Source organism: Platalea leucorodia (assembly GCF_965183815.1).
Source record: "Platalea leucorodia genome assembly, chromosome: 4".
In the NCBI taxonomy this organism is placed as follows: domain Eukaryota; kingdom Metazoa; phylum Chordata; class Aves; order Pelecaniformes; family Threskiornithidae; genus Platalea; species Platalea leucorodia.
In genome coordinates, this window is record NC_138826.1 from 116,041,213 (window position 1) to 116,069,127 (window position 27,915).

Consider the following 27,915-nt stretch of genomic DNA (forward strand, 5'->3'; position numbering starts at 1 on the left):
AACTCTAAGGTGAATCAAAAACTTCAGGACTGAGTCCTGGCCTACCACAGAAATGGGATAATCGAAGAAGAACTCTAACCCTAAATTCCTGAACGGAATATGTTATTACTCATTGCATAGGGAAAAAGTATGATTAGCATCACCCTTGTCAAATATGCAAATGAGTGATTACATTATATCCAAGTAAATTATCTCTCAGGTTTCTATTTGGGAAGACGAGGTATACAGCATTCTTCTCTTGTAGCACTGCTCTCTACCATTAAAGACTTGCTCCTTACTCTAAACCAGCTTATTTCAGAGGGTGAAGAGATCCCTTTGGGTGGACTTAACAAAACTAGCAAGTTTTGTTAAGTGCTTTGGGAGTCTTCAGGTTGAAAAGCAGAGGGAAAATAGGAGACAGTTATCATTTGAAAAGCAGGTGGAATGCTGCGAGAACAATGTCTGTCCCTGGGATTTATTTTGTTAGCTATGTAGGCGAGGGAGAAAAGCAACATATTAACTCTTGGCTTGGACCAGCCCCTGTGAGCTCGGCACTTTTGTCTGGGCGCGCAAAGGAAACACTACATTTAGTTCACATTAATGTGAAAAAGTGACACAGCTGCCTATACCCTCCCATGCCATGGCTACATGATGAAAACCACTGGGGTTCTTGGAGCTTTATACTTCTGTTATTCTTCACTTTCATTCAGGAACTGATTTATTACTGAGGCTATAGACGAGGAAGAGAGGAAAAGCTAAACATTTTGTGTGCTCTGCATCTGGCAAGACATAAAACACTCCAATTTCAGGCATGAGACAGGTCACTGACAGTGACAGACATGGCTGGCAACATCTCAGTTCAGCAGCAGTAACTCGTCATCCAAGCTGAGTGTAATTGTCACCAGGTGTCAAGTCCCATTGTCTCCAGCTGTGGGGCTCCAGGCTCCCAAGGAAATTATCACATGAAATTTTCCTATACAATGTGGCTTTTGCATTTGCTGGGATGAACTGACACCAAAGCAAATCCCTTCTGCATTCCTTTTGACAGTTAATATCTCTATTGAATCCTCCTGAGTCTCACAGAAAGCAGAGAATAAAGAACACAAGTTTCTCCTCTCAGTGGCTGAAACTTGATCACTTTTATTTAAAAGGACTGAGAAATGCAGTAACTTACATTGCACCAATTTCTTTTGAGGAAGACCTTGGAAGCTATTAATGTCCTGTACTCTACTGAGGAAGAATAATGCCTCCCCTCCAGCTCACTAGAAAGCAGACAATGATCCTCGCCTCCAGTGTAATGCAGAAGATAAAGCAATGAGTATAAAGTATCAAGAGCTGCAATTTACGTATTTGTCCCATAATGGACACTGTGCTGATACACCAAAGAGGATTAACAAAACGTAAGGACAAGCTGAGGAATGTTAATGTTTTTAACAAATCACAGGTGTGTGAGGCCACACTCATCACCTAAAAACAGTCAGAAGCTAATCAAAGTATGAAATGAAATGAACTGTATTTATCTCTTGCAGAATTATGGAAATGCTAAATATCAGTATTGTGCATTTTCATGCAAATTTCAAATTTTCAATACATTTCCAGTTGTCATGGTTTAAACCCAGTTGACAACTAAGCACACACAGCCACTTGCTCACCCTTCACCTCCCAGTGGGATGGGGGAGAGAACTGGAAAAAACAGTAAAACCTGTGGGTTGAGATAAAGACAGTTTAATAGGACAGCAGAGGAAGAGATGATGATGATGGTAATAATAATAATAGTAATAATAATAATAATAATAATAATAATAATAATAATGATAAAAAATATGCAAAACAAGCGATGCACAATGCAATTGCTCACCACCCACTGACCAACACCCAGCCCGTCCCCGAGCAGCGAACCCTGCCCCCTGGCCAACTCCTCCCAGTTTATATACTGAGCATGACATCATACGGTATGGAATAGCCCTTTGGCAAGTCTGGGTCAGCTGTCCTGGCTGTGCCCCCTCCCAGCTTCTTGTGCACCTGGCAGAGCGTGGGAAGCTGAAAAGTTCTTGACTAGTGTAAGCACTGCTTAGCAACAACTAAAACATCAGTGTGTTATCAGCATTATTCTCATCCTAAATCCAAAACACAGCTCTATACCAGCTACTAGGGAGAAAATTAACTCTATCCCAGCCAAAACCAGGACACCAGCATTAACAATCACTGCTACATTAAGAATCCTATATTGGTTGGTATCTTTCCCACTAATTTTTAGTAGAATTTTCCTTCAATTAACATTAGATGTTTACAGAGCATTTTAAAACAATGGTGCCACTATATAAAAAAATGCATGAAACGTTCATTTGAAAGATGCCTACCAAGCCTACCAAGCTATTACTCTGGCTAAACATAGTGATTTGGAAAGGAATAAAGCTAATAGAAAACCAAACCTTTTCTTTTACTAAGAGTTCTTGTGGAGTTGTATAAAAGTAGTAGGGACAATATCTATTAACACTTCTGATATTTCTACAGTAGTGTACAAAGACTCTTTACTTCTGCAGGAAGGGAGGAAAATGACCCTAAAGGTTCACAAAGTCAAGAGCTGTAGCTGCATTAATTAAACTAAAAAGAAAATGTTGTTACATGTTAGGGAGATTGGGGGAAAAAGCCACCTCAAGAAGAAAGCCCTGTCATGATTAGCTTAATTTGGTAGTTTCCAATGACTCTGCAAGTAGTATCAAAGAGATCTTCAAGAACACCTTAAAACTTATTTATCAACTGCCAATGAAGAAAACAAAAAATATTCAGATCAAAACCTGATGAAATTCCTAACAAAATTCATTAACTGGAACTTCTACCCTGGCTATGCCTTGTAGTATACTAAGCATTCACAGTACAGTAGATGGTGACCTTGTAAAGGTTTGACACAAGAACATGAATGAGGTGTTTCTGTTTTCCTATTTCCTTTCATTGAACCACAGAACCCTGTAGCCTGGAAGGGGCCTCTAGAAGTCATTTAGTCCAATCCCCCACTCAATGCAGGCCCAATTAGATCAGGTTGCTTGGGGCCATGTCATGTTGGGTTTTGAATCCTTTGAGTCTCCGAGGATGGAGAATTCACAGCCTCTCTGGGCCCTTGTTCCAATGTTTGATCACTCTGACAGTGAAAACCTTTTCCTTTATATCTAATTGCAATGTCCCACATTGCAACTTGACTCCATTGCCTCTCACCCTGATATTGAGAAGAGTCCAGATCTGTTTTTTCCCATTAGATAGTTGTACCCTCCCATTAGATAGCTGTCAATAGCAATAAGGTCTCCCCTTAGCTTTCTCTGAATAAACTCAATTCTCTCAGCCTCTCATACATCACACACTACAGTCCCTCAGCTGATCTTGTTCCATTAAGTCAATGTTTTCCTTGCACTGGGGAGCCCACCACTGGACACAGTACTCCTGACAGGAGACGAATACAGGGGAAGAATCCCTTCCAGCAACGTGCTGGCTGGATACACTTCTGCTCATACAGCACAGTATGTAGCTAGCCTCCTTCAGCACAAGGGCACCCTGCTGATTTTGATAGTTGGGGAGGTTTTTCTAAGAAGAGTGAAGAAAGTTCCTTATAATCCTGCCCTTATAGAAGCCTGACATTCTTGTGAGATTTTTTAGCATTAGCTACCTAAATCTGTTATAACAGGACGGTTTTTCCCAGCCCCATGTGAGTTTGCTGGCAGACACAGTTATTCTACAAGCAGAAAACAACCAGGACCCCAATAATATGTGAACCATAAAAGCAATGCAAGCCATCTCTGTAATTATTTTCTGATGTTCAGAGATATATTTGTTCTCCTGGAGTTCTTTTCCTTTGTTCTACTTGAAATCATCTGTAGTAAAAAAGATTAGCCTTTGTGCCTATCAACCTATAATGCCCTGTTAAGCCAGCAGGAGTTTCAGATGTGAATGAATCCTAGGGTCTAGCCAGAGTACCACTCTGCTTGTCTGCTTCAATCAGAAGAGTGTGATTCATATCTGAATATTTTAAAAAATCAATATTGATCAGTACAAGAATCACTTGACCTGTTCCCTGCAGACTTCAGAAGCGTAACACCAGATTCAAATTTGATGTAACCAAAAACAAAATGTAGGTTATATTACACAGAAATTATTTTAGAATACTTGGATCAAATTCTCTATGTCCACTACTGCTAGGACTCCAACCATTTGTTTCTTTTTCTCTGCTAAATACTTCCATATTTTCACATTTTTGTGGAGCTGTTATTTCTGCCTTTGTTACGTTCTGATCAGATAATGTTTTTCTTCAGAAGTAGCTTACACAGCATATATTAAATAATGATGACGAGAGTATACAAAACAATACAAAGCCAGATTTTGGTATTTTTACTCATGTTAGAGAGCATCAAATTCTAATGTGGAATCATGTTGCAGACAAACCATAGTCAAGAGAAGTATTATAATTTAGATCAAATACAATATACACTAGTGTTCATTTCTGTCTCAAATAAAATTCCTATCAATACATTGTATCTCTTGCACATAATTAACATCTATAGGAAACATAAAAATGCACAGAAAGTAAAAAGAGAATAATTTATGGATTTCTATAGACATTTTTGTAGATAACACATATGTTTAAACAAACATTTCTGAAAGCTACAAGTTGTACAGATTGGAGATGATTGAAATTATAATTCAATGGAGGAAAACAACTGTTGCTTAGTCTGTCTTACCTGTTCCAAGAAACAAGACATGATATCTTCCATCAGCAGCATTCACTCGATCCACAGCAATCTTTGTATACTTGTAGTCGGCTCCTATCCGGATGATTAATGGCCTCTTGTGTATTGGGTAAATGGGATTAAACATCAAAGGGTGATTCCTGATGAAGGTCACAACATCGTCTGGAAACTCTTTGGTTGTCCGCATATTAGGTGTGAAGGCTCCTCCTGGACACTGTAAGAAACATGCATAGCAATGCTTAACAATACTTACCATCTTTCAGAGAGTATTCATCTCCAAGTCATTTACAAATATTGACAGATAGTTGACGAAGTAAGTTCCCGAAAGAGCACTTCAGACTGACTGAAAGTAATTATATTCCAGTAACGGGAATGAAGTGCTTGAATAGCTATGCTTTGAACTCCCATCAATTCAGATAAAGCAAACACAAACATATTTTTGCACTTTCAAAAATCCCGTCTTGATGGCAAAGATCCATACTTCTGGACCTATTTCCACATTCTTTATGTTTCTAAACTGCCTGTTGAGAAAAAAAATCCAAGTGATTGGTATGGGAAGATACCAAACTTTCACAGTTATAGATTTAGTACAAAGGCAAAAGATAAAATTTGATATTAACTGTAATTTGGTTAATATCCTTCTAGTCATTACGTTGATTATGAGATGGTGAAAGGGCCTGTGACTCATCTTAATTTGAAAAAACAATAATATGGAGTTGATGAGGGGGTCCCACGACGACTCATTTACATCTGAGAAGATTGACCATTCACAGGATCTTGTCTACACTTTCCCTTATGCCCGAGAAATAACAGAGGTCCATGAATATTCTGGATGCTTCCTTACATGTAATAAAGAACCATCCAAATAATCAGCCCTGAGGCATTCTGGACCTCATGAGGAAATAAAAGCAATCTTAGAAATCTCAAGTGTTTACTGAGAGTGAAACTAAAAGAAGACTGTGGGAAAAAATCAGGAGCTATGTCAGTAACTGGTACAATGTTCTGGATGTACCTATGTTAATTTAAATTACTTTTTTTCAGCCACCATTACCACACTTCTTATTGCTGCTCCTGAGCTTCATTTTACCCCTTACCAGATTTCTGAGCTGTGAAACTCTCCTTGAAGTATTGGAGCTATTCAGAAATATTTCAACACAATATTTTTCCAGTTGGAAAATGTTGATTTGTTCAATACGAAGCATTTCATGGAAACTTGTTTATTTTGATGAGGACCATTCTTACGTCTAGGATGGAATTTCTGGTCAAAACCACAGACACAAAAATAGCTAGTAGCTTAGGGAGACATTTACCTCACCTGACTTCTACTGTCTCAAAGTCAGGCATTTATTCTTAGTCAGCCATGTAGGTTTCTTCTGTAGTCAGTAATTCAGACTAGATGCTCTGCTTTTAGATGGCTAAAATTACATAAAATGAATCATACTCTGAGAGACTAGGAAACTCACTGGGGATATATGAGTCATGTGTCCAACCTACCTGATGCAAGCAAATGTTAGAATCTGGGTCTTCACCTCCCAGGGGATCCCTCTAACCACCAGGCAGGAACGTCTGTTTTACCCTCACTGCTAGAAGCTGTTCCATCTTGTGCATAATAAACTATTCATTGGGAAATACCAGGAACAAAGTAGAGAGGGGACTGCAGCCGAACCCCAGGCTTTAGAATAATTTTCTGGCTCAATTAGGATTTAATTATTTATACGAAGTAGAACAGCTCTGGTAGGAATTCTTTAAAAGAAATTGCCCTGGCATCAGTTACCTTCAGGAAGAAGAACCAGAACTCAGCTCAGATATGGGTCTCTCTTGCCATCTGACATCCTTGACAATTGATTCTTCTGGACTCCTAATTATCCTGAGGGTTTTTGTTTGGTTCTCATTAGAAATGACACTACATGCTAGTCCTCTAAGTCCTCACAAATTTGAATTCTGATTATCTTGTTTGCTTTACTCCTTCCCTCTGTGGCACTTGCATCCACAGTCTTCCAGGAAATGTATGGAGCTATCTGCTAAGATTAGCAACAAATGCTGAAAAAAGAACTGTCTTCATAAATTTGTAGGCTATTAGCAGGATTATTCTACTTGGTAGTGATCTGCCAGACCCCAGTTCCTCTCCAAAGGAATTCTGTTTCACAAGCAGTTCAAATTAAACTTTCCTGTTCCACACAGCTCAGTTAAAAGACTTTCTCTGATACCTTCTATCCTTCCATTCTTGACTTGGAGATCATAAGACCTTTGTCTGAGACTTCCTGCAAAAATGTCTGTGCTATGGTTCACCCCAGCATGACCCTAAAAACTTACGTTATATCGTTGTTCTGAGCAAAGCCTTAGCAAACATCTTTAATCAATTAATTCTTTTGCTATCTTCCTTATAAACCAATGACAAGCAAAAGATGTTACTGAAGAACCCTATAAGCTCTCCCTTTCCTGGAGGGATTGAATGTGTATCCTTCACACCTCATTCAAGGACTTGGCTACATGATAATTATGTTCACAGTTCATCACCATGCAGTTAGATTGTAGAGAAACAGAATTCTTTAATTTACAGCATATTCCCCAACATGCTGTAGGTACAAAAACTATTTCTGTAAACTCTGAAAAATGGAAACTATCCTCAAACATTACTGAATTTAGTAGCAAGATGCCAATTATGTAATTTTTTTCCCTTTCTTTTTCCATAAGTAAGTTTTGCTTGTGGAGAAATAAGAAACCATTGGTATTTAGTGAAGGGCAGCCAAACACTGTGGAGTTGATTATGGCCAAATGAGCGTATTGCTTTATTTAATCCTACTGAAGATATACCGAAGCCTTTTCATTGTTTATCCAATGTACTGCAACACAATGAACATTCATTTCTGTCCAGAGGTTTAGTATGAATATCTCTTTAGGCAACTGTAAAGCAGGATTTTCCATGTCATATAAAAAGGCATGCCTGTCTAGTCCAGCATCCCAGAAGTTGCAAAAAACCTGTGTTCCAGAGGAAAGTGCCTCATGCCCCATAGTCTGCAACCATGGCTATTCAAAGTTAACCCTTTGAACACAAATTCTGAGCAGCAAAAAAATCCCCATGTCCTGCTTTTTATAGATGCTTTGACATAAGTGAAAAATAGACTTTGTGGTATGCATTTAAAATTGGAATTTTTTGGCAGTAAAATAGAAGCAAAGCCAAACAAGTCCAACCTTAGAAAATACACCTTTAAGATACTGTGTTGTGGCTGAATTGTGAAGAAGCACAGAAAAGCCAGTGATCAGAAAAACAGCAATGATCGTCTTAAAATAATCTCTTTTGGCTTTATTTTTTGTGTGAGCTGTGATGTAAGAATTTAGCTTCAAATTCAGAGCTCATCAGCACATCTGAAAAATGTATATAATTTCTGTCACCAGATTAAATCCAAATCTGAATTTTCTTTTTCCCCTTCCTTTGTGCTGCCCAATTTTTTTAGGCCCATCTGGAATACCTCATAAGCCTCCATGAGGCGAACCAAGAATAACATGGCAGTGGTTGAGGAAACACATACAAATACAATATTCTGAAGCAGCATGAAACTCTAAAATATGACTAATCACAAGAGCATGAAACTTCCTGTTTAAATGGGTCATTTATTTTCTTTTTTTGTAAAGTTTAGGCTTAAAGCCTCAGTGAACTCAGGATATTAGAGCTTCATGAATTAATTGCAAAGAAAGAATAATGCTAGCATTAGACCTTAGTGGAATATCAGGTATTGATTAGCTAATTCTAGAGATCTTGGAACATGAAGTCCTAAATCTTGGAGCCAGTAATAACTGCACTAAAATGTCATGAAGAATTGTGTGAACAGGGAGAGATATTCCATGTATCTGAGCATTAGTGTATAGGAGAGAAAGAAAGAGAAAGAACAAGATCTACAGCACAAAGATGAATATGAATGAAAGAGTGATGTGGTTAAAGGTTCTTGCAGTGACTTACAAAATTAAAATAAAATTTAATTTCCTGTGATAAATGGAAAAGCAATAAGGTGTTCATCTGAAAAAATTATAACTACATCATCGAGAGATGATTTATCATTCTGTGCCCACATTTAATTCTGATACTTAAGAAATTTTGAGAAGACTTCATAGCAGTCAACAAAATTTGCTTCATTTAGCAAATATGGATTTAGAGAAGATTCTAGAGAAAGTTCATATATTCTTCATTAAAGCTGGAAATATTGACTTCATACTTCTGCTAAATCTAAATTGAGTAGTGCAAATAAGTAAACAAATTAATAAAGACAAAACTGCATCAACAGCAATTTTTATACACCATAAAGGTGAAAAGAAAAAAAAATAAAATTTTTCTTTAGAATCTTTCACGGGACATTTTTTTTAAACTTGGAAACAGACCTAGCTCTAATGGTGTACAGAATTTATTGGACGATTACTACTACCCCTGATGCAGTGAGAGGAAGTCCTGAAAAATTTTCAAGGCACAGAAAAAGCATTTTTAACAAGGAGGACTGCTATGAACTGATTGGCATGAAAACTCATCTATTTCTAGGTTTCTCATCTAAGATTCAGCACCTGACAACGTATTAGACCTAGTCAAATTACAAGTCCCAGAAGCCTTGCTCTCCTACTACATCTCCCAGGCATCCCAGTAGAGCTGCAAAACTTTAGAGAACTATGGAAAATTCATACAGACTGAAGACAGACTTACAGATGTTTGGATCCAGACTGTAGAACACACTCACAGAGCCGACTTTGTACGCTTATTTATTTAGCTATCTTTTGCTCAAACATACATACAAAATGTAAATGTACATATAAACAACATGACTGCCATCTAATGAAATAATTTGTACTGCCTTTTGAGCAGAAAGAGCAAGAGCGATTAAGATTTTGCACGACTTTTAATTCTCTAGAAGATTTCCAGATACTACGTGATTTGTATGGCAAGTTGAGAAGCAAATAAAATTGTTCTGAACTGTAACTAAGTGTCATAGACACATGCAGTCCATTCTCCCAGAATAAATAATATTTATTTATGTATTAAACATAGACAAGTAATTGGCAAGCCTGCATAAACATCTTTGTACTTACGGTGCCAGGACGCGGGTACGGAATTCTGCCCTGATATGGAATCAGCTGGTGGTTTGGGCCCTCCTTGTGTGCAAATGGCCCATTGAACACTGTCTGGATGTCGGATAGATGATACACACACACGGCTGAGCCTTTAAATATGGAGCTGGAAGACAATAGGGAAAAGTTAGTATTGCAATCTACCAATTTTTGTATAGCTTTTCCATCATTTTGCATGGTCTAATAGTGAAAGATACCTCTAAAAGAATATATTTAATACAATTTAATGCTTCTATAGCATGGATTTAATATATTTAAAATATTTAAACTAATTTAGCTTCTCCACATACACCATTACTCCTTAAGACCCAGCACCTTTTTGAACAGTGAACTACGAAAACAAGGAAGAAGGTACTACCCTACTGGTAGAATAAGAAAATTTCCTAATGTCGAATATAAAAGAAATATAATCTGCCCCAGTTAAATCAATGGCAAAAATATCGCTGACTTCAGTGAGACAAGAGTTTTATAAACTTTGTACTGCCAAGCTCAGCACAGGTTTCCAGAACTCCCTACCAGTATATTAACCACAAGACCTCCATGAGCCTCCTAAAATACATAGCTAAAATGTTAATCAAAACATTTTTGTGCAATTACAGTTGGTTAGATTATTACAATCAGTTGCCAGCTTTTCTAAGCAAAATGGGGACAGGTTGTGGCTGTAAAGGAATTACTCCTATACAGTCCTCAAACACACCCACAAAACTGGTTTTACAAAGACCCCTTCAAAAGAGTTGAAGTTTGATGCTTCCTGAGGAGAACCCAGGGGGTCACCTATGAGAAGGGCATATTTTTCCACTGCTCTGGGTTCAGCAATGGTCTCAGATGTCTCCTCAGCCAGCACGAGCCCTGAATGGCCTCCATCACCCTGTGATGATGGAGGGCACTAGGGGAAAAATTTCCAGAGTGATGCTAAGGCTGACTGGAGTGAATTAACTCCTTTTTTTTTTTTTTTTTTCCCTCTCACTACGTATAAGGTTTGGGATATTTATCTTAACAAAGTGGAAACTCCAGGCAGTCTGAAATCTGCCTGATGTTAACTGTAGGCTGAAGATAATCTAAGTAACTCTCTGTTTTCAATTGAAAAAAAAAAAAAAAAATCACTCCAGAAAAAAACCTGAAAACGTTACACATAGTGTCTAAACGAGCAAAGTGCAATCCACATTGCTCTCAGCTATATATGGATTGGCAGGAGAAACCTTTTAGATGGATTATGGTATTTGTGGAAATTTTAGTAGGTATTAATAGGTTTTAAGAAATGTATTTAATCTTTCCAAATGTTTTATGTTAGATTTACAGCAGATTATGCCACCAAAATAATTTGCTTCAATATTACTTGGTTTCCTTCTCTATGGTTTAGATAAAAGTACTAATAGTTATTATCTGGTGAGATGTTTCTCTCTTGCTACTGTTACGAGTTGGAAGTCTACAGAGGCGACCATAAAGGAACTGCTAAAAGGAGTAAAAATCATTATGATTGCTGTATTTAGCTAGGTAACACATCCAATCTATAGTCAAACAAAGAGAAAGCAAGCATAGACCATGTGGTTCATGATAACAGATACGCCTGAGTGTAAAAACTTCAATAGAGAGAGAAAACAGCCTGAGAGCCAGGAAAAAGTGAAGTTTTCTCTTTGTTGTCACCTTATATGGTCCTGTGATTCAAACCTCATATCCACTGCAGGAATACCAGGAGAATTAGGTAAAAGTGTTTCTAGTTCAGGCACGTTGCATCCACAACCTAATCATAAGTGTGGTTTTACTGCTAAACATAACCTCAGCATTTTCTCTTTTTGTGCAGTAGGAATCATAAAATGTAGACAGCACCAGATGTTTACAAGTTATGGGATCCTTTTTTTCCTAATTAAATATCATAAAATCATAATTTCTTGGCTAGTTCACACATTTGAGAAAGCAGATTCCTGGATCCACATGAAAAAAGACAGAAAAGTACATCGTGAAAAAATATTTTTTCATGCAAGGATTTTTTTACTAGAAATTGCCATTAAAGGAATTACTAGTAATAAGTTAAATAATTTGCTACTTTGATCAAATAAATTAAATAAAATAAAAAAATAAGCAAAAACCCATCTTTGAAGTTAAGTAATAACAGTTAAAAAATGCAGGATAGCGTATCAGAAATCAGCAGGCAGTAACTATTTCTGCTCTGTATACTAGCACTCTTTGATGAGGGCAAGAGAAAAGTGAAAAAAACAAAGGTAGAGATGGCAGAATCTGTTGGTCCACCTGTCGGTCTATCTTTGTGGAGAGTTTCTGCACAGTAAGCCATATGTAGTACTTGCACTGCCCTTGGGAGCTCACTGAATGCTTTCTAAACTAGACGGTAAGTACTACTGACTGATAACGGGGAGCTTAAGGCTGCAAGGAGGTGATCAAATGCCATATAAGCTTGTCTTTTTGTAGCCAACTGAAGCCGACATGGGTTATTTGCCATCTGTGCAATCATCTGCCAGCTGAGAGACTGGAAATGATTTGTATGAATTCATGTAAGAATTCCCGGTTTGATCCTTCAGGGTGCTGGATGTCCTTCAGGAGGTGTTAATTGCTCTCAGATGCCGCATGAGTTCACTGTGTTGAAGTTGTCTAGCTTTCTGCTGCTGGACGGTAACAAGTGGCCCTCCATGGAAATGTTTTCCCAGTGCCAGCTGACAGTATGTCAGGGAGCAGTTTGCTCTAAGCAGCATAGCTCTAATATGGATACCAACAGTAACGATGCTGAGACTGTCACTCCTGCATGCAAACGATGGCCACAGCAGACATACAAAATCACACAGAACAGCCTTGACCACAAACCATCACTTTCAGTTTTCATATAGAAAATTGGGCAGTTCAGAAAGGTAATTTTTTTTCAAATCTCCCCATTTACCTTGATGTTGTAAAAATTCCATACACAAGCGTTGTTCTGGGGTTATCTGTCTCTAAAAGAAACACATCCTCTGTAAGAAAGAAAAGGAAAAAGAAAAAACATTTTGAATACTAATACAAACTTTATTTTCCAGTTTAATTTATGACTTTACTCCTGCTGAAATCAACAGTGGTTTTGTCTCAGACTTGAATGGGAAAAAGCAGACATTGTATGAATGGACCATATGCATAAATCTATCATTTGAACATTCAGAAACAGTTTGGAAATTAACTCCTCGCCATCTAGCCTTATGAAGACAGAAGGCAAAGATTTTCAAATATGTTCGGGATCCATGTCACACGTTTCTTTCAGCTGGATCTCATTTCAGCAGGTTGTTCAACAGTAGGCAAACATTTAAGTTGCAGTAGGTCAAAGACGAAGAGTTCCCATAGATGGATGTAATGCAAAGCAGGACAATTAGGTGTTTTACTGTCCAATACACACTCCAGATACCCTCACTAGCTCATTTTCAACATGATATGAATGACACACAGTTTTGCAGTGAAGACACTGAGAGATGTAAACCTCCCAGCTTCTGTTGTGTAGGGATTTATTGACTGCTCTATGCAAAACTGTACCTACTCACTGAAATGAATTTGCCCACCTTTACCTCTGATCTGTTGATCTTTTTTACATGTCAGTGAAAAATACTTTAATCTCTGACAGTTCTCCTTATAAATGTTTTAATAACTACAATCAAGCTACCTCTTAAACTTATTTTACAAAAGGACTGAACTCTTTGAGCTTTTTATCATAAAATATGTTCTTCTGCTTTCCATTAATTTAAGTGGCTCCTTCATTAACGCTCTGAAATTTTTAAACATTCTGTTGAGTATGTCAAAAGCAAAAGACTTCACCATGAAGGACTGGCAGTGTTACGCTTCTGCACTATACATGAATTTCCAGCTGCGGTTGTATTCTCTTTGCTCATTGTATACTCTTTGCTCACTGTATACTCTTTGCTACAGGATTGTGCTGGGACCCCAGGATGAGAACATTGTCTCCTATTCTGTATGGTCCTCCATTTTGTCATACAGAAAACTAAAAGCAGTTATCCTACTGCTTTGTTGAAGAGGAGTGGGCTGGTAAATCACAGCTCTGAAAGATTAGTTGCTGTGGCAGTGCTAGGAGGCACTGGAAACTTCTGAAAGTCAGTCCTCCAAGCACCTTGTATATTCTGAGCTACAGCAAGTTAGGATCTGCTCCTAGGCCCATCAGGTTCCATTGAAACTTTGAACCAAAGCAAGTATTTGTAAAGCATAAAGTCAAAAGGACTCCAAACCCCATTTGCTATGATGAGAATCAGGAATAATGACAGAGAAAAGAAAGAGAGATTACAATGGAGAGAAGGTCCATCAGATGCAGCCCTACTGTGGGACCCATTAGCTATTTATATTATTTATATTTATATTATTTATATTTATATTTATATTTATATTTATATTTATATTTATATTTATATTTATATTTATATTTATATTTATACTAATACACACACCAGATCTTCCAATACCTGAATTTAGACCTATGACTTTTTATGTCACAACTGTGGATGATACAGAATTTGAAACTTTCTGATAATGTTGTTTGGCACTTATGTATTAAGATATGGATCTATTAATTCCTTCTACAGCTTGTGACTGCCATATAGATTATTGACTGAATATTTATTCATAGTATTATTGCTATTGCCAGTAACAGGATTTATTAGTATTATCTTGAACTATCAAATTGAGGCCTCTACCCAGTGATTAAAATATAAAAACTGTATTGCGGAAAAGCTGTATGTTACACAGTGGTATAAGAAACAGTTTCAAAGAGATGTATGTTAAAAAACCTCTATCATAATCCTAACTAGGAGCAAAATAACAACAGACTTCACTTACATGTTGCCTCCCAAATATTAATTCTTTACATATATAATTCCTCTACAGTCAAGATTAATTACCTTTATTTCAAAGATAATGATAATTACCCAGAGAACTTTATGAAGAATTTTTTCATTTACTGTCATAAAACTGCAAGGAGAATTTTGTATGAATTTCTACAGGGCCAGGTTTTACTGTCAACAACCTGACTAAGGAGCTGTATGAACATTAATAATTAAATATGCACAGGGTGCAGGATTTAGATAAAACTTTTAAGGGATTTTCTTGCCATACCTAATTCATCAAAGTATGTTTCTGTTCCATCTTCATCCATTACTGAGCATACAAGTCTTGCTTTCAAGAATGTTGTCCACTTGTTCACGAGACTACGCTGACCACCTGTGTCATTCTGGAAAGGAATATTATTTTCAGAAAAAAAATACAACACAGCGAACATTTTCCTGGGTTTTCCCACATTTTCTTCAGGTTAATTTGACTCATCATCTAGACAATTATGCTGGTATATTCAATATAAAAAATAGATAAGCCTAAACCAAATCCCCTCGTCTAAACACTCCAGATACAGGAAAAAACAAGAGCTAGTTTTCTGAGCAGATTTTCTGTTCTGCGCTAGCAGGCTTGGGAGGGTTGGGCAGTAGATTTTGTGCAGCAGCAGTGTGTGTAGGTATGATTAGAAAGGACTGTGGAGGTCTGTACTGCTCACTGACACTTAGTGTGGAGAAATCCATGATGCCTCTAAAAGGTCTTATAGTCCTATGGAGGGATATTTCTCCTAGTTCTGACAGCCTTTAGCTGCATCTGACCTAGTAAGCCGTGCTGGCCCATGAGATGGATTCTCTGAACTAAATTCAGAAATGATGGCTAGCATGAGTCAAGCTAGTTTTGCACTTTTGCAAGTCCTGCTAGCTTGGTCCAGAGCTGGCTTGGTCACAGCTCGCTCAAGGATCTCTCCATCTCTCTCCACTGCAAGGTGGAATCAGTACTGATAAACCAGCTGGTGGAGGTCCTGCCTCATTCTGCTCATGAACACTTTAGATAAGAGCAGTATCTTCCAAGCTGCATAGCACAATGTCACCCAAGGAAAGGCAAAAAGAAAATGTAGAAGCTAGACAAATGTAATTTCGATGAAATGCTGTGCATGTGCTCCAGGTGCTCCTGGAGCTGGTAATCAGACTTTTGGGGTGACCCATATGGGGTCTTTTGTGGGGGTCTCTCTTAGCACCATTGTACTACTATATTTGGCCAATCTCAAAGGTGTTGATATATGATGGTATACAAGTACACAAATATGACCGGCTCAGATTTATTTTCATTGGCTTTGGGATTCTGTCACTGACTTTGGTGTAAGTCTAAACAGGCTGAGGCCTTTCAGAAATCATCTGGGCTTCATTACAACAGTAACAATAACAAATACAGCTATAATTGCATGAAATGTCTCCTTGCGAAATACCCAAAAAGGCCTTTGGGCACTCTCACAAAAATATAGAAAACAGAGATTATATAAGAGATCACATGCCACATCATATTGCTAGAGAAGGATTTTAACACAATCCCAAACACGCCCTCACACCCATGCACAACAACATCACAAAGCATCAAATTCTAAAGAAGACCCAGATTAAAGACAAGGAATACACAAACATTCCTGAACCTTTCCAAAAGAACGAATGAAAAGGCTAGCAGTAGTTGCGCATTTATAATTTTGCTTCCATAAAAAAAACCCAACCATTTCACCAGAGATATTAATAGCTGCTTCAATCATTTTTCATCTACACTTGATTATAGATACGAAAAGGGAAACAGAGACAATGAGGAGTGCTGTGATCGTAAATTAATTAATTGTCCTGTGCAAATTTTTAAAGTTAGGCTCACACATGCATCAATGCAAGAACTCAGAAAGGACAGATATTGTAAAAATGAAAGCAATATTTGAAAGTTAAATCAACCCATTGAAAAGCTTGGCTCTGATATTTCCAATGTTGTTTCAAAGATTTTGAGTGTGTGTGTGTGCGCGCGTGTGTGTGTGTGTAAGACTTCACTGTCTTATAATTCAGGTTTTTTAAGCAAAGAATGTACCTCATTCATGCAAAGGATAGCAAGTTTGGAAATTCAACACTGGTAACTATTCTGAGTCAAGTCAGAGAAATACACAAATTCCTGAATCTCTAAATTTCCATATCATTATAGCTATAGCCAGATATATGTACCTGTTCAGACCCTAGCTGTGTGTTCAGTAACAGCTCTTCTTAATTATGAATGTGGAAGCTGAAACAGGAAATTTGTTTCAAATATAAATCAAAGGCTTTTCAATAATTTAGTCTTTTAGCTTATCATGTCACACTAGCAGCTCGTCCCAACAATCTGGCAAACAAAATAGTTCTTACTGGGCATATTCTTGCAATCATTGAATGAATTTGCTTTGTGCTGCCGCTGTTGTCTGTGAGTTTCTCTTTGAAGAAGAAGTAGATTTTGGCATCGTTGGGGTCAGTGCCATCTGGGATAACATGAGCATCCACAAAAACAGGCTCTGAAATGAAGCAGTATACCAAAAACATGAAACCAAATAATGATTGGACAGTTATTGACTACTTCAAGGAAATGCTATAATATGCATATTGAGGTACTGCTATGACAGATTAGGCTATATGCTCTAGCCTCATGTAGGGCTATACCAGATATTACCAGGTAAATGGCTTCTTACCGGCAGCCTTAAGCTTCTGCATCCTCACATTTTATCCCACAGCAGATTTTTAGAAGAGCAGTTAAAATACAGAAGCAATAGTATTAGATTACTGCAGAGATTCAAAGACTTGGAGGAAGAATAAGGAAGAATCAGTGCGTTATCAGGGGCACTTAAGGAAAGACTCATTGAGGCAAAACATAAAAGTAAGATGCTAAAAGACTCTTTAGGAAAAGAACAAATAAGGTACTTTAAAAATGTATGAAAAAGAGGGAAAATAGCTGTTGGAACACTGAAAAAGGAAAGCAGACCATGCAAATGCTTGAACAGCATTTGAGTTCATATCAGAGGCTGATAAACATACAAAACACTGTAAAGGAGCACTAGTGTAATGTCAATTGTAATGTAATTTAAAATGTACATTATGACATGCAGGTGACTGTGCACTAATTTCTTGCAATTCCTTATTAGGCAACCACCTCTATTGGTGTTGGTACCTGCAGAACATATGTTTCTGGCAATTTCCTATGCTAAAATATAATGGACAGTGGAGGGAGTCCTCAGAAGACCACCTCTTTTATCCAAAGGAAGAAGCTTCCTGCATGAAGGCTATATCTTTTCAAAGATCATGCAAGATTGCTTGATCGGTTAAAATCCAGTATAAATCTTGAAACAATCCGATACAAAGGTTGGATCTCTGACAGAAAACTCACTTTAGACTGCAGCATTTTTCTATTCACATGAGCCCAATCTCAATTAATATAACAAGTGGCATGACTCTGGCTCTAAAAGAACATGGAAATAAATCGTGCTTGTCAAGTACCTGTTCTGAGCATATGTAACAGGTAGACTTTCCAGAAATTAGGCATTTTAATGATTCTTTTTCCTTAGTTCACTTTAGGGTGCACACTTCAGGGTGTGCAGATAAATGTAAAAATGTATAGCAAACAGAAGAAAAATTTAGAAAACAGATGTGGTTTCCTGTTCATAGTGCATTGAATTTATTCTGATTGCAATCCTGTGATTTCACTGTAGTCACAGCCACACAGGAATAACAAGAGTCAGCCTAAAAATAGTCAAGACAAAACAACAGTAACTTTACTTCAACATACCTGAAGGCTTTTTTAAATTGGAACTGCTATGTTAATTGCTCTATAACCTTTGACATCTACTTCTGTTCAGAGGGTTGACCACTATTTTAATTCAAAATAGTTTAACTGGAAGGAGTCCTCTTACCAGTAAAGTCAGGGAGAATTTTCACATTGATTTCAGTGAAGCCAAGAGTTAAGTGTTTGCACTCAGAAATTAGTTTCCCTACTGTCTTTTGATAATCAATTTCTTTCCACTGAAATAAATGGCAATAATTGCCACTGACTTCTCTGATAATGGGACTCTCTTCTGCACACATTTTGAATGCAAGTGGTGAGGAGTCTTCTCTACAGAGGTGGACCAGCCTGAATTAACTGAAGTTGGTAATTCATTAGAAAAAACCTTAGAATCAAGCACTCTAACTTAAGGCAATGTCTGATGCATTAGAGGTGGAGAAGGCACTTCCCTAGAAGTCAGATTGTCTGACCACTTGCCATTTGAAAGGTTTTCATACACTTTCCCTTGAACAGTTTGGTCCAGCCTTAATGCAAAAAAGGCCATCAGGTGGGGTGGCCTAAGAGGCTGGCTCATGCAATGAACCCTTTGTATCTATGCATTGTCTGCAATATATATTTACACACATTTCTTCATGGTTCAACCTCATAAATTAAATTCAGAGAAAAGCTCTTTAAAAGACAAGCTCTTTATTTTAAACAAAACAAGGCAGAGTCTCTGTGAAACCCATTAAAAGCTCTGGTAAAACAAAGGCATCTCACCACTCAACCACTTGGAGTTGTGCTGGTCAGTTCGCACTGCATTCCTCCTGGTCAGACTCCGAAAAATGGCTGCATCCGTCCCCATGAAATCAATATACATTCCTGAAAAAAGCTCTTCATCTGCAAAGAATTGAAATGGAGGGGAAAAAGCAAATGCATTGTTATGGCTTTTGGGAAATTTGTATTTACTGATCTGTTTTTATTTTAAACTTGTCAGCTCTTTATTTACACAGGAGTCTATACAGATAAATATTGGGTCATGGGAATGGTGTTTCCCTCTGATTTACAAAGACACAATCTAGAATGCACCAGAATCATCAGATTTTTCATTAAGACTTTAGGGAACTGCATAACTAAATGTAACAGCAGAACTGCGTATGTGGTGAACCTTTCTTTGTTGCTCGACGTTCACTGTTAAGGATCACTGGAAAATCAGGCTAGTATTATCAAAAAGAATCAGATTCAATTTTTTAAGTACATACTTCAAAAAGTTTTTTTTTGTTACGGGAGCAGACAAAATGACTGGGCTGAATTTATTGCTGGTGTAAACTGGCCCAACATGTATTGCAGTCAATGGATCAGTGCCAATTTTTACCAACAGTATTGTCAAGGCTGCCCCAGGCAGCCTTAAGCTGACTTCAGTATTGCAGAGGCCAGACAATCATATTATTGAACTTTACACAGAGTAATACGGAACAACAATTGTCCCCTTTTATGTACTTGATTCTAAGTACAGGGTCATTATGCTTGAACAGAATTAGACATGCAACTCTTACATTAACAGAACTATGAACTTCTGCTCCCTGTGCAGGGCTGAAAACAGTCCATCAGTCAGGATGTGTATCTGTGTTTGTGTGAGTCTGTGTGTGTGCATAAATATACATATATATAATTATAATTCTAATTACATATACTATCATTTTCTACTCCATGAATAACCAAGCAATTTCCACTGACTAATGACAATGAAACCCCAGAGTAGAGAACAGTAGCTAAAATAAACTCTAACTCTCAGAGTGGGAGTGGTGGCTGAATACATTCCAGTACAGCTGGGTCCTTTGATTGATGTTTTTGTCTGAATTCCTGGACTACCCAGCGAGTGTGGTCAAGCTGGCAAGAGTCACAGGTTCAGAAGCGCTTGAGACTATTTTTATGCTCTGTGTGTGTGTGTGTGTGCATCAATATGGAACACTATTGGCTCATGAGAGAATTAAAACTCTGGGGATTTTGTTTTTCTGCTGCTGGCTAGAGCCTGAATTGAACCCCTACAGAGCAGCCAGCAGCTACACTTCTGCTCTCATCTCTCCCAGTGATGACAAGATTCATACACAGGGGATTTAAACAATACATTTGCTGCATGTTTGTGAAGCATTTACTTCCTGAGCGTGTCTTGACAGATTGACAGTAGATCTATACTGATATATAACTGATTTTGTATATTGGTCTCATTGCCTCATTGAATAATAATTCTTATTATGAAAGAAATTGGCTGAAAGAGATCAGGCTTACGGTTCTCACTAACCGTTACGTATGGTTCTATGCACACACACTAACAATAGTACTACACTATGTAATTTTAATCCTATTACATATCAACGCTATTAGTTATGTCTTAAGCATTCCTAGCGTCTACTTGCTAATCATGTATCATATGATATCCGTCAGCTCCACTTCCTTTTGGTTAAATTCTTAAATTCCACACAGCACTTGGTCTGCACAGCACAACTAGTTCACACTACTTCTCTTTGCTATTGGGGGAATTACTAAATTGATGAGCTATGTCTGCTTTTATAAATATCTGAGAGTCTGGGTGGGGAGAGAGACATGCATCCTGCACACTAGTTATGCCAAGTTTCTTCAAAGGACATTTTTCATTGCTTTGATGCAAAAGTGTCTTTGCACAATGGCAAATTGTACCAAGTTCAAATTTGTTTTTATAGCATCACTTTCCTCTGAAGGGTGAATCAGCTTTCCTGATGTATTCTAGGCTGGTGATGCCCAAAATTGTCAAGAAATTGCAGCTATATTTAAAAATGGGTCTTTTGTTGTGGAAGAGTTACCCAGTCTGGCAGTATTTCCTATCTTCTGAACCGAGGGGAAGGAATTCCTCCTGCAGAAGAATGCTCAAAAGAGAGTCCAGTACATGGGCTCCGTCCTTGCATTTTAACTCAAGCTGTGATTTACACAATCCTCCCTTTTCCGGCATGGATATTGAGGCTAAATTCATTCAAGCTTAATGTTTTTGAAGTGACTGGACTTTGTAGTAACAGGGAGAAAGTATAAAACTCAATCTGTGGGACTCTTTTGAAAAAGAATATGACCTTTGTGGAAAAATTTAAACTTTGTAGATGAATTATGTCATGAAAGATAAGTCAAACACTAGGGAAGGTCTCTTCAGTCACATAACTGAGAGATCAAGGAAGATCATGTAAAGTACTAAGATGAACAAAGCTGCCATAGAACCATTGTAGAAAAAAGTCAGCTTACTGTACATACAGTAATTCAGAAACAATGTACTTTAATGGTGTTTCATAAAATTCAGAAAGAACACAGAAAGGAAACTTTATTTTTTAATGACAGTTGATTCACTTAACAATACTGGAACAACAATGAGTAGCAGTGGATTAATCCATCACTGACTTTGAACAAACATTTTCTTTACACAGTGAGTGTCTGTAAACACTGACCATAGATCACTGATGAGATAAAGATCTAAGTGCAGCCAAGGTTCAGAGAGGTATGTAGGTAGCATTTGCCTGTCTTCTAAAGGTGCTTCAGTTCATACCTCTGTGAATGAAATTACTTGTCCTTTGTATTAAATATATTTGCAATGAGGAATCAAAAAAAAAAAAAAAAAAGTTAGTTTATATTTTGAACAGGTCACGTAGGATAGACTATATGACACTTCCCTTAAGCTCCATGAGACTCAAACTTTAAAGGAAATATCTGGCACTATATGTAATTGCCATTGATTTCAGTGGAAGCCAAATGGCAGAAAGACCGCACATTGTTTCCTTGTAAACCTTGGGTGAAATACGCAGTACCTGTGTGCATGAAGTTGCATTTGTTAAGAAAGCCTGAAAAAGCTGTGCAACTGCTGTTCCCTTCATAGCCAAAAATATAGCAAGGAGTAGGCACATGTTGAAAAATCAAGGCTTTGGCACTAGAAGTCTGTGAACATGCTGCAAACGTGAAAGGTCAGCTTGCACTAAGTATATATAGTGTGCTTCCCGGTTGGAAAAAAAAAAGAAAACGAGTTTCTTTTACTGATAACTTAGGTTGCACAAAGTGTATGCCCCCTTTGAGTTTTCACTTAGGTGTGCAATAGGCACTGCAGTAATTCTTTGTATGGGGTATATCTCACAGTCACTGAGTACAGTCACCACCAATTCACAAGAATATTTGAGGTATGTCAGTTGTATCACTTTCTGGCCCTTCAAACGGAAGAAAATTGCAAAATTGGTTGGGTATAAAGCCAACTGAAGAATGCAGAGCCTTGCAATAGCTGGTGGACTCTACAGCAGAGATGACAACAAAAATGAAATTCAAAGTAACTAAAGTCTTCAGGCTTTCTTTCCCTGGCTACTCTGAGATTTTACAAATAATTAAATGAGACACAAGTGCTGTCTAGGATGAACAAGGTCAGAATCTGTTCAAACACAAAATGCTAGACAGGGTAATGCAGAGTTGAAACTAACCCTGGGAAAAAATGTCTAAGCTGGAAAAGGGGCAATCTTTTGTTTTCTGCTTCCTTCTCTCTCCCTTTCAACAGCTTATTTCTGCATTTCATTTGTACATCCACCTTTAGCTTCATCTAAACCTTGAAACAAGGATGGACCCAACCCTTGTGACCATCAGCCAAACACAAGGTACTGCTCTTTGGAGGCTGAATTCTCTTGTTTCAGGCATCCCATCAATCCACACCACGCATGATCATATAGGTTTACACCTCAGCAACTTGGAGTATTTTTACTTACTGATCATAACAGACACCGTGTTCACATTAGGGTTGAAAGAACAGCGCCCCTTTCCCGATTCACACTTGGAGTCGATCTTGAAGATTTGTTCCTGCAATGTAGATTTGTGTGTCACTTCTCATTTCAGAAACCATCAGACATAAAGTGGTTTTATGCTTGGCTATTTCCGGCATTAACAATGCTCAGCACTGCTGGGCATTTTTGCTGTACTATCAGCAGTTTAGGTTTCCTATTTATAATTTCATCATCTTTTTAGACAGCTTTTTCATTGGTACCCAGTTATTTTCAAGACTCTTTTTATAAATTCAAGACACTGAAATAAAGAATTTTTCCCTCTAGCTCAGTTACGCTTTGGAGAAGTTGACTGATCTCTGCAATAACATCTGTGGAGATTACTTCTGTGTTTTTGAAGTTATTTATCCTTTATTTGCTGAATACATTGTGATACTTATACTAGTCTAGGACATTATAATAAAGCTACTAGAACAATAATACATATTAAATAGAATTCTCTTATGGTAACTGTCATTTGGTGATAGTATAAATCATTTGCCCTTTACTGAGCTATCAGACCTTCAAAAATTCCCTAAATCATAGTTATTTTCTTCAATAGCATCTCTTGGATTATGTGTAGAGCTCCAATTCCATAGCGATAGATATCAGTATCTCCTGCCATAGCCTGATATCTCTTGGAAATATTTTGCTGTTTAGGAATCTTGGTATGGGGATTTGTTTATATTTTATGTGATTTATAAACGAGAAGTACATTTGGCAAAGCAGAAGCAACCTGAACTACAGCTTGAAACACAAACAGTCTGAATATCGTTAGAAAATTCACCCATCTTGGGGCACCTCTTCACTTCTTTGTTCCCAGCAATACTGAAAAGCACAGTATGCTGAGCAAGAAGGGTCCAAGTCTGTTCTTAAAAACTTCAGTCAGTAATGGCAGAGATATCGATCCATAGCACATCGACTCGCATACCATTGTATACCAAACAAACAACTCGTTCCTAGCCTCCTATAACAAACTTCTAATCTTTAAGGCAAAAGACACAATTGCAAGGAAAAACCACCCAAACTTAAAACATTTCTGTTTCAACAGAAGAAGGTAGCCGACAAAAATTCCAAAGAAATGCTTCTGTGATGTAGATGCCAATGTATTAGTTATTCAACTAAGGGCAGGAACTCTTTTTATTCCCTTTAACAGTTAATGTAAATCACAGGGGAATGGGGGTGCCACACAGATCACTGAGCAGCTATTTGGCAACAGCAAATTGGAGACTCCGCCAACCTGAAATGCTCAGCTACAGCAGGAAGTTTTCATATCCATTATCCCCTATATCTTTTCCCCCTCTTCTGTTTTGCCTAATTTAATCACAGAGACCTTATCTATTGTTTCAGTAGCAAGCTCTCTAAACAATGTTAAAACATAAGTATGAAATTTCTAATATGGTCTTGGGGTTTTTTTTGTTGTTGTTTTACTTACTTCTAGATTAATATGCAGCTTGATGTTAATTCATATTTACTATATTACACTGCTATTTACCAATGCAAAATGCCCATTACTGCACTATTAAACTAGCTTCAGGATTACACTTGATTTTAATATATATTAAACTACTCTTTAGTCTATAATTAATTCACATAGTGATTACATTTCCTTCTGTTTGCATTTACTTTGACATTAGAATAAATTTGGGTGACTAAGAGAGTCATTACCAAAGACCAAAGTATCAAGCATGCCAAGCAAGAAAATTAATTATTTTTTAACGTCTTTTTCAGGGAAAAGGGCAACGTTCTGCCTCATCAATGAAACTGCCTTTTTTGTGAGATTGTGTGGAACCTTGGAGACAAAGAGCAAAACAGGCCCAGTTCTTATGATTGTTGGATATGATTCTTACTGTCAGGCTTTGTAGCTTCTAGAGAAAAACAGATGTGCTTTCTACAATACCCATTTTGCACATGCAAAAACAGCCTTCTGTGCATGGAAAACTGTACTAAATTAAAGGTGAAATGATAAAAGCAGAGAAAAAATTGAATTCTCACTAGTCCTATCAGCACTACATAGTTCTTCATTCTGCTCTATTAATTAGTCATGCACTGATATATGCAATGAGTTCAGAAGGAAATGCTTGGTTTTACACTGTTATGCTGTTGTTGGCCTGTACAGTAATGGCTTTGAGCGTACGATGCCTACAGTCAAGTGTCTGACAGACTCCAGACGTCTGAAACAGCAGTTTATTTAATCAATTGATCATAGGCATGTAGCTATACAGACAGGCTAAGTGAAGTCAGTTCTGCTCTTCCAAGACATGAATCTTTATTTTAAACTTAAGAAATTTAACATCTTGCATCATCTGGAGATGTCATTTCCCGCACTCCTCCCCCCCGCCCCCAACCTCATTTACAAAAACCCTAAAATAATGAGATTTAGAGTTCTCCGGGCCACAATGCTACTACTTAAGCTGATAAAGGAATGCTGCATTAATTACAGACAAATGAGATCACTTTCCATGTTTTAAATAATTCGTCAAGAAATAGGATAATGCTGAGGGAAGCTGACCTCAGTTTCAAAATACATCAAAGTAAGTTAATGCAGGCTCTGTTAACCAGAAGGATGGATTTACTTATTCAGTTCTGCTTGCTTGTGCTTTTAAATCCAGGCCTATGAACCTCTACTTTTAGATAATTCATTAGGACTGAAGGTGCAGTGATTCAGACCACATACTCTGTTAAGGAGATTGGAGCCAGGTAGGGATCTACCAAAAGTCACTGAGATCATCCCATGCAAACCTACCTGCAGAAACAATGATTTATCACCTCCCTGGCAACCTCTGCAGTAGTCTTGGGTCTTGACCAGAATTCCCATCCCACTGCCAATGAAATGAGTGATGAATTTCCCAGTCTTTTCCCTAGGAGCCAGCCCAGCTTTTAAAGCTGCCCTCACATGGCAAAACTCCAGGTAGCACACTCTGATCTTCCTTCCCAACACATCTGCTTCCACATTGTACAGGAAAATATACTGCACGCCCCTGTGCCTGCAGACGTGAATCTGACCCAAAAGCTACTGAGGTGCCGGGTCTCAGTTAAGTGCTTTTCTTTCTCCTTCTGGTTGCTTAATTTATTACCTATTACATTTGCACATAAACAAACATTTCACTTTCAAATCAGGAAACTTGGACAATATACTTATGAAACATCTGGTACTTTGTATATTGAAAATATACAGTGAAACTGAATATAGAAAAACTGGATACCTATCTAGATAAAGTATTATTTACACCCTGGAAGATCCCACAGTGATGAGAAAACTTACTGACTTCATCCCAGCAGAATCTGCTGGGGCAAAACTGGTGCAGTAGATGAAAGTTACCTGTACTGAAATTGCATCTAGTGGGTATTAAGCTGAAGTCCAGCAAACCTTCACATACCTGAATAGTTAGCCCACTTAAGGGCTTCTCCCAGGAATCAGTAACACATGGAAGTTATAAAAAGTGGACTGCATATTTTACTTTTTATCTAACTGACTATTTCCTTTCAAGTATTTCTTGGCAATTTTTCCAACAAATAGTAGGAATGAATTCACCAGACAATGTCAAATAAAAAGTAGTAGCAAATGTAGTCCAGCATTTGGTATGACTGTGGAATTTTGGACAAACATCATATTTGAGGCACAGCTTTTGATCATAGCTTTGCTTCTTGCTGGTAACAGGTCAGAAAACTATGGATCTTTGTTCTTTTTCTATTTAACGTGAGTGAAGGAACCTATTCAGATCATCAAATTTTGCATTTTCAAAATGTTGAGTTTTGTGTAACACAAGTAAGATCCACCACAAAATGAGCATATAAAATGAAAAGAGACTTACCTCTGACCTGCGGCCTCTGTTGACATACACACACACGGGGCTGAAGGCACCGCTGCCGCAGACGTACAGGTGTGTACGATTATACGACTGTATTACACGCACAAAATTCCCACAGCCGTGCTGCAGGGAAAACAGAAAAAAATAATTTCACATTGACAAATGTTATTAGATGTTTGTAACTCTAGGGAACAGACATAGTTTATAATTTTAATAGTATCATGAAAACCGCTACTGAGTTTGGTAGTCTCTGGATTTGAACAGCTGTAGACTTCTGTTTTCTTTTCATGCCATTTGGCCTAGTCTGGGAACTGGGCATTGATAGGGCACTAGAGAGGAGTTACAGAGGAGTGCATGTAACTTTCCTATCTCCACACAGCAATCTAATTTTCATCCACAGACTTCTCTGTACCTTTCATCGGAAGAAGCAGGGCCTCTGCAGGAAAACAAGAAGTAACCTTATGAAGTTTCCTTAAGGACACCTCCAAAACAGTCTCTTTTTTTCCCCTAATTTTTTCATCATAGCTGGAGATAATTAAAAAACAAAGCAAGCCCAAATCTCAGATCCCTTTATTTGTGTAAGAAATTTCTTTCCAAAACATTAAAACTCTGAACAACACAAAGCAAATTTGCAGTGAATTGTTGCTTTGAAGATATTGAAGATCAATGGTAACATCTTCAAATCAGCATGAAAATTAAAACAGAATGTTAAGGGCCACACAGTTTCATACCATCGGATTTAGTTTTCTCCTTCCAGCACACTTCTTTCTTCTCTTGATCTTTCCTTTTTTGACTATGATCAACTGTTAATGCACTTTACGTTGAAAATAGGATTTTTTTCTGAATATTTTTCTTACTGAGATCCCAGAACTGCCTTCATATTCAGTCATC

At 37.7% G+C, this 27,915-nt stretch overlaps 1 protein-coding gene across 1 annotated transcript in view; it reads right to left on the reverse strand.

Moving 5' to 3' along the window:
- SEMA3C (semaphorin 3C) overlaps positions 1-27,915 on the reverse strand; it is a 122,987-nt gene that overhangs the window by 19,240 nt on the left and 75,832 nt on the right. The window contains exons 5-12 of the mRNA XM_082309115.1: positions 27,028-27,147; positions 23,162-23,252; positions 19,185-19,304; positions 17,024-17,166; positions 14,913-15,027; positions 12,712-12,781; positions 9,786-9,930; positions 4,707-4,929 (exon numbers count right to left, since the gene is read on the reverse strand). Coding sequence (XP_082165241.1) covers positions 4,707-4,929; positions 9,786-9,930; positions 12,712-12,781; positions 14,913-15,027; positions 17,024-17,166; positions 19,185-19,304; positions 23,162-23,252; positions 27,028-27,147 — 1,027 coding nt within the window. The remainder of the gene's footprint in view (positions 1-4,706; positions 4,930-9,785; positions 9,931-12,711; positions 12,782-14,912; positions 15,028-17,023; positions 17,167-19,184; positions 19,305-23,161; positions 23,253-27,027; positions 27,148-27,915) is intronic.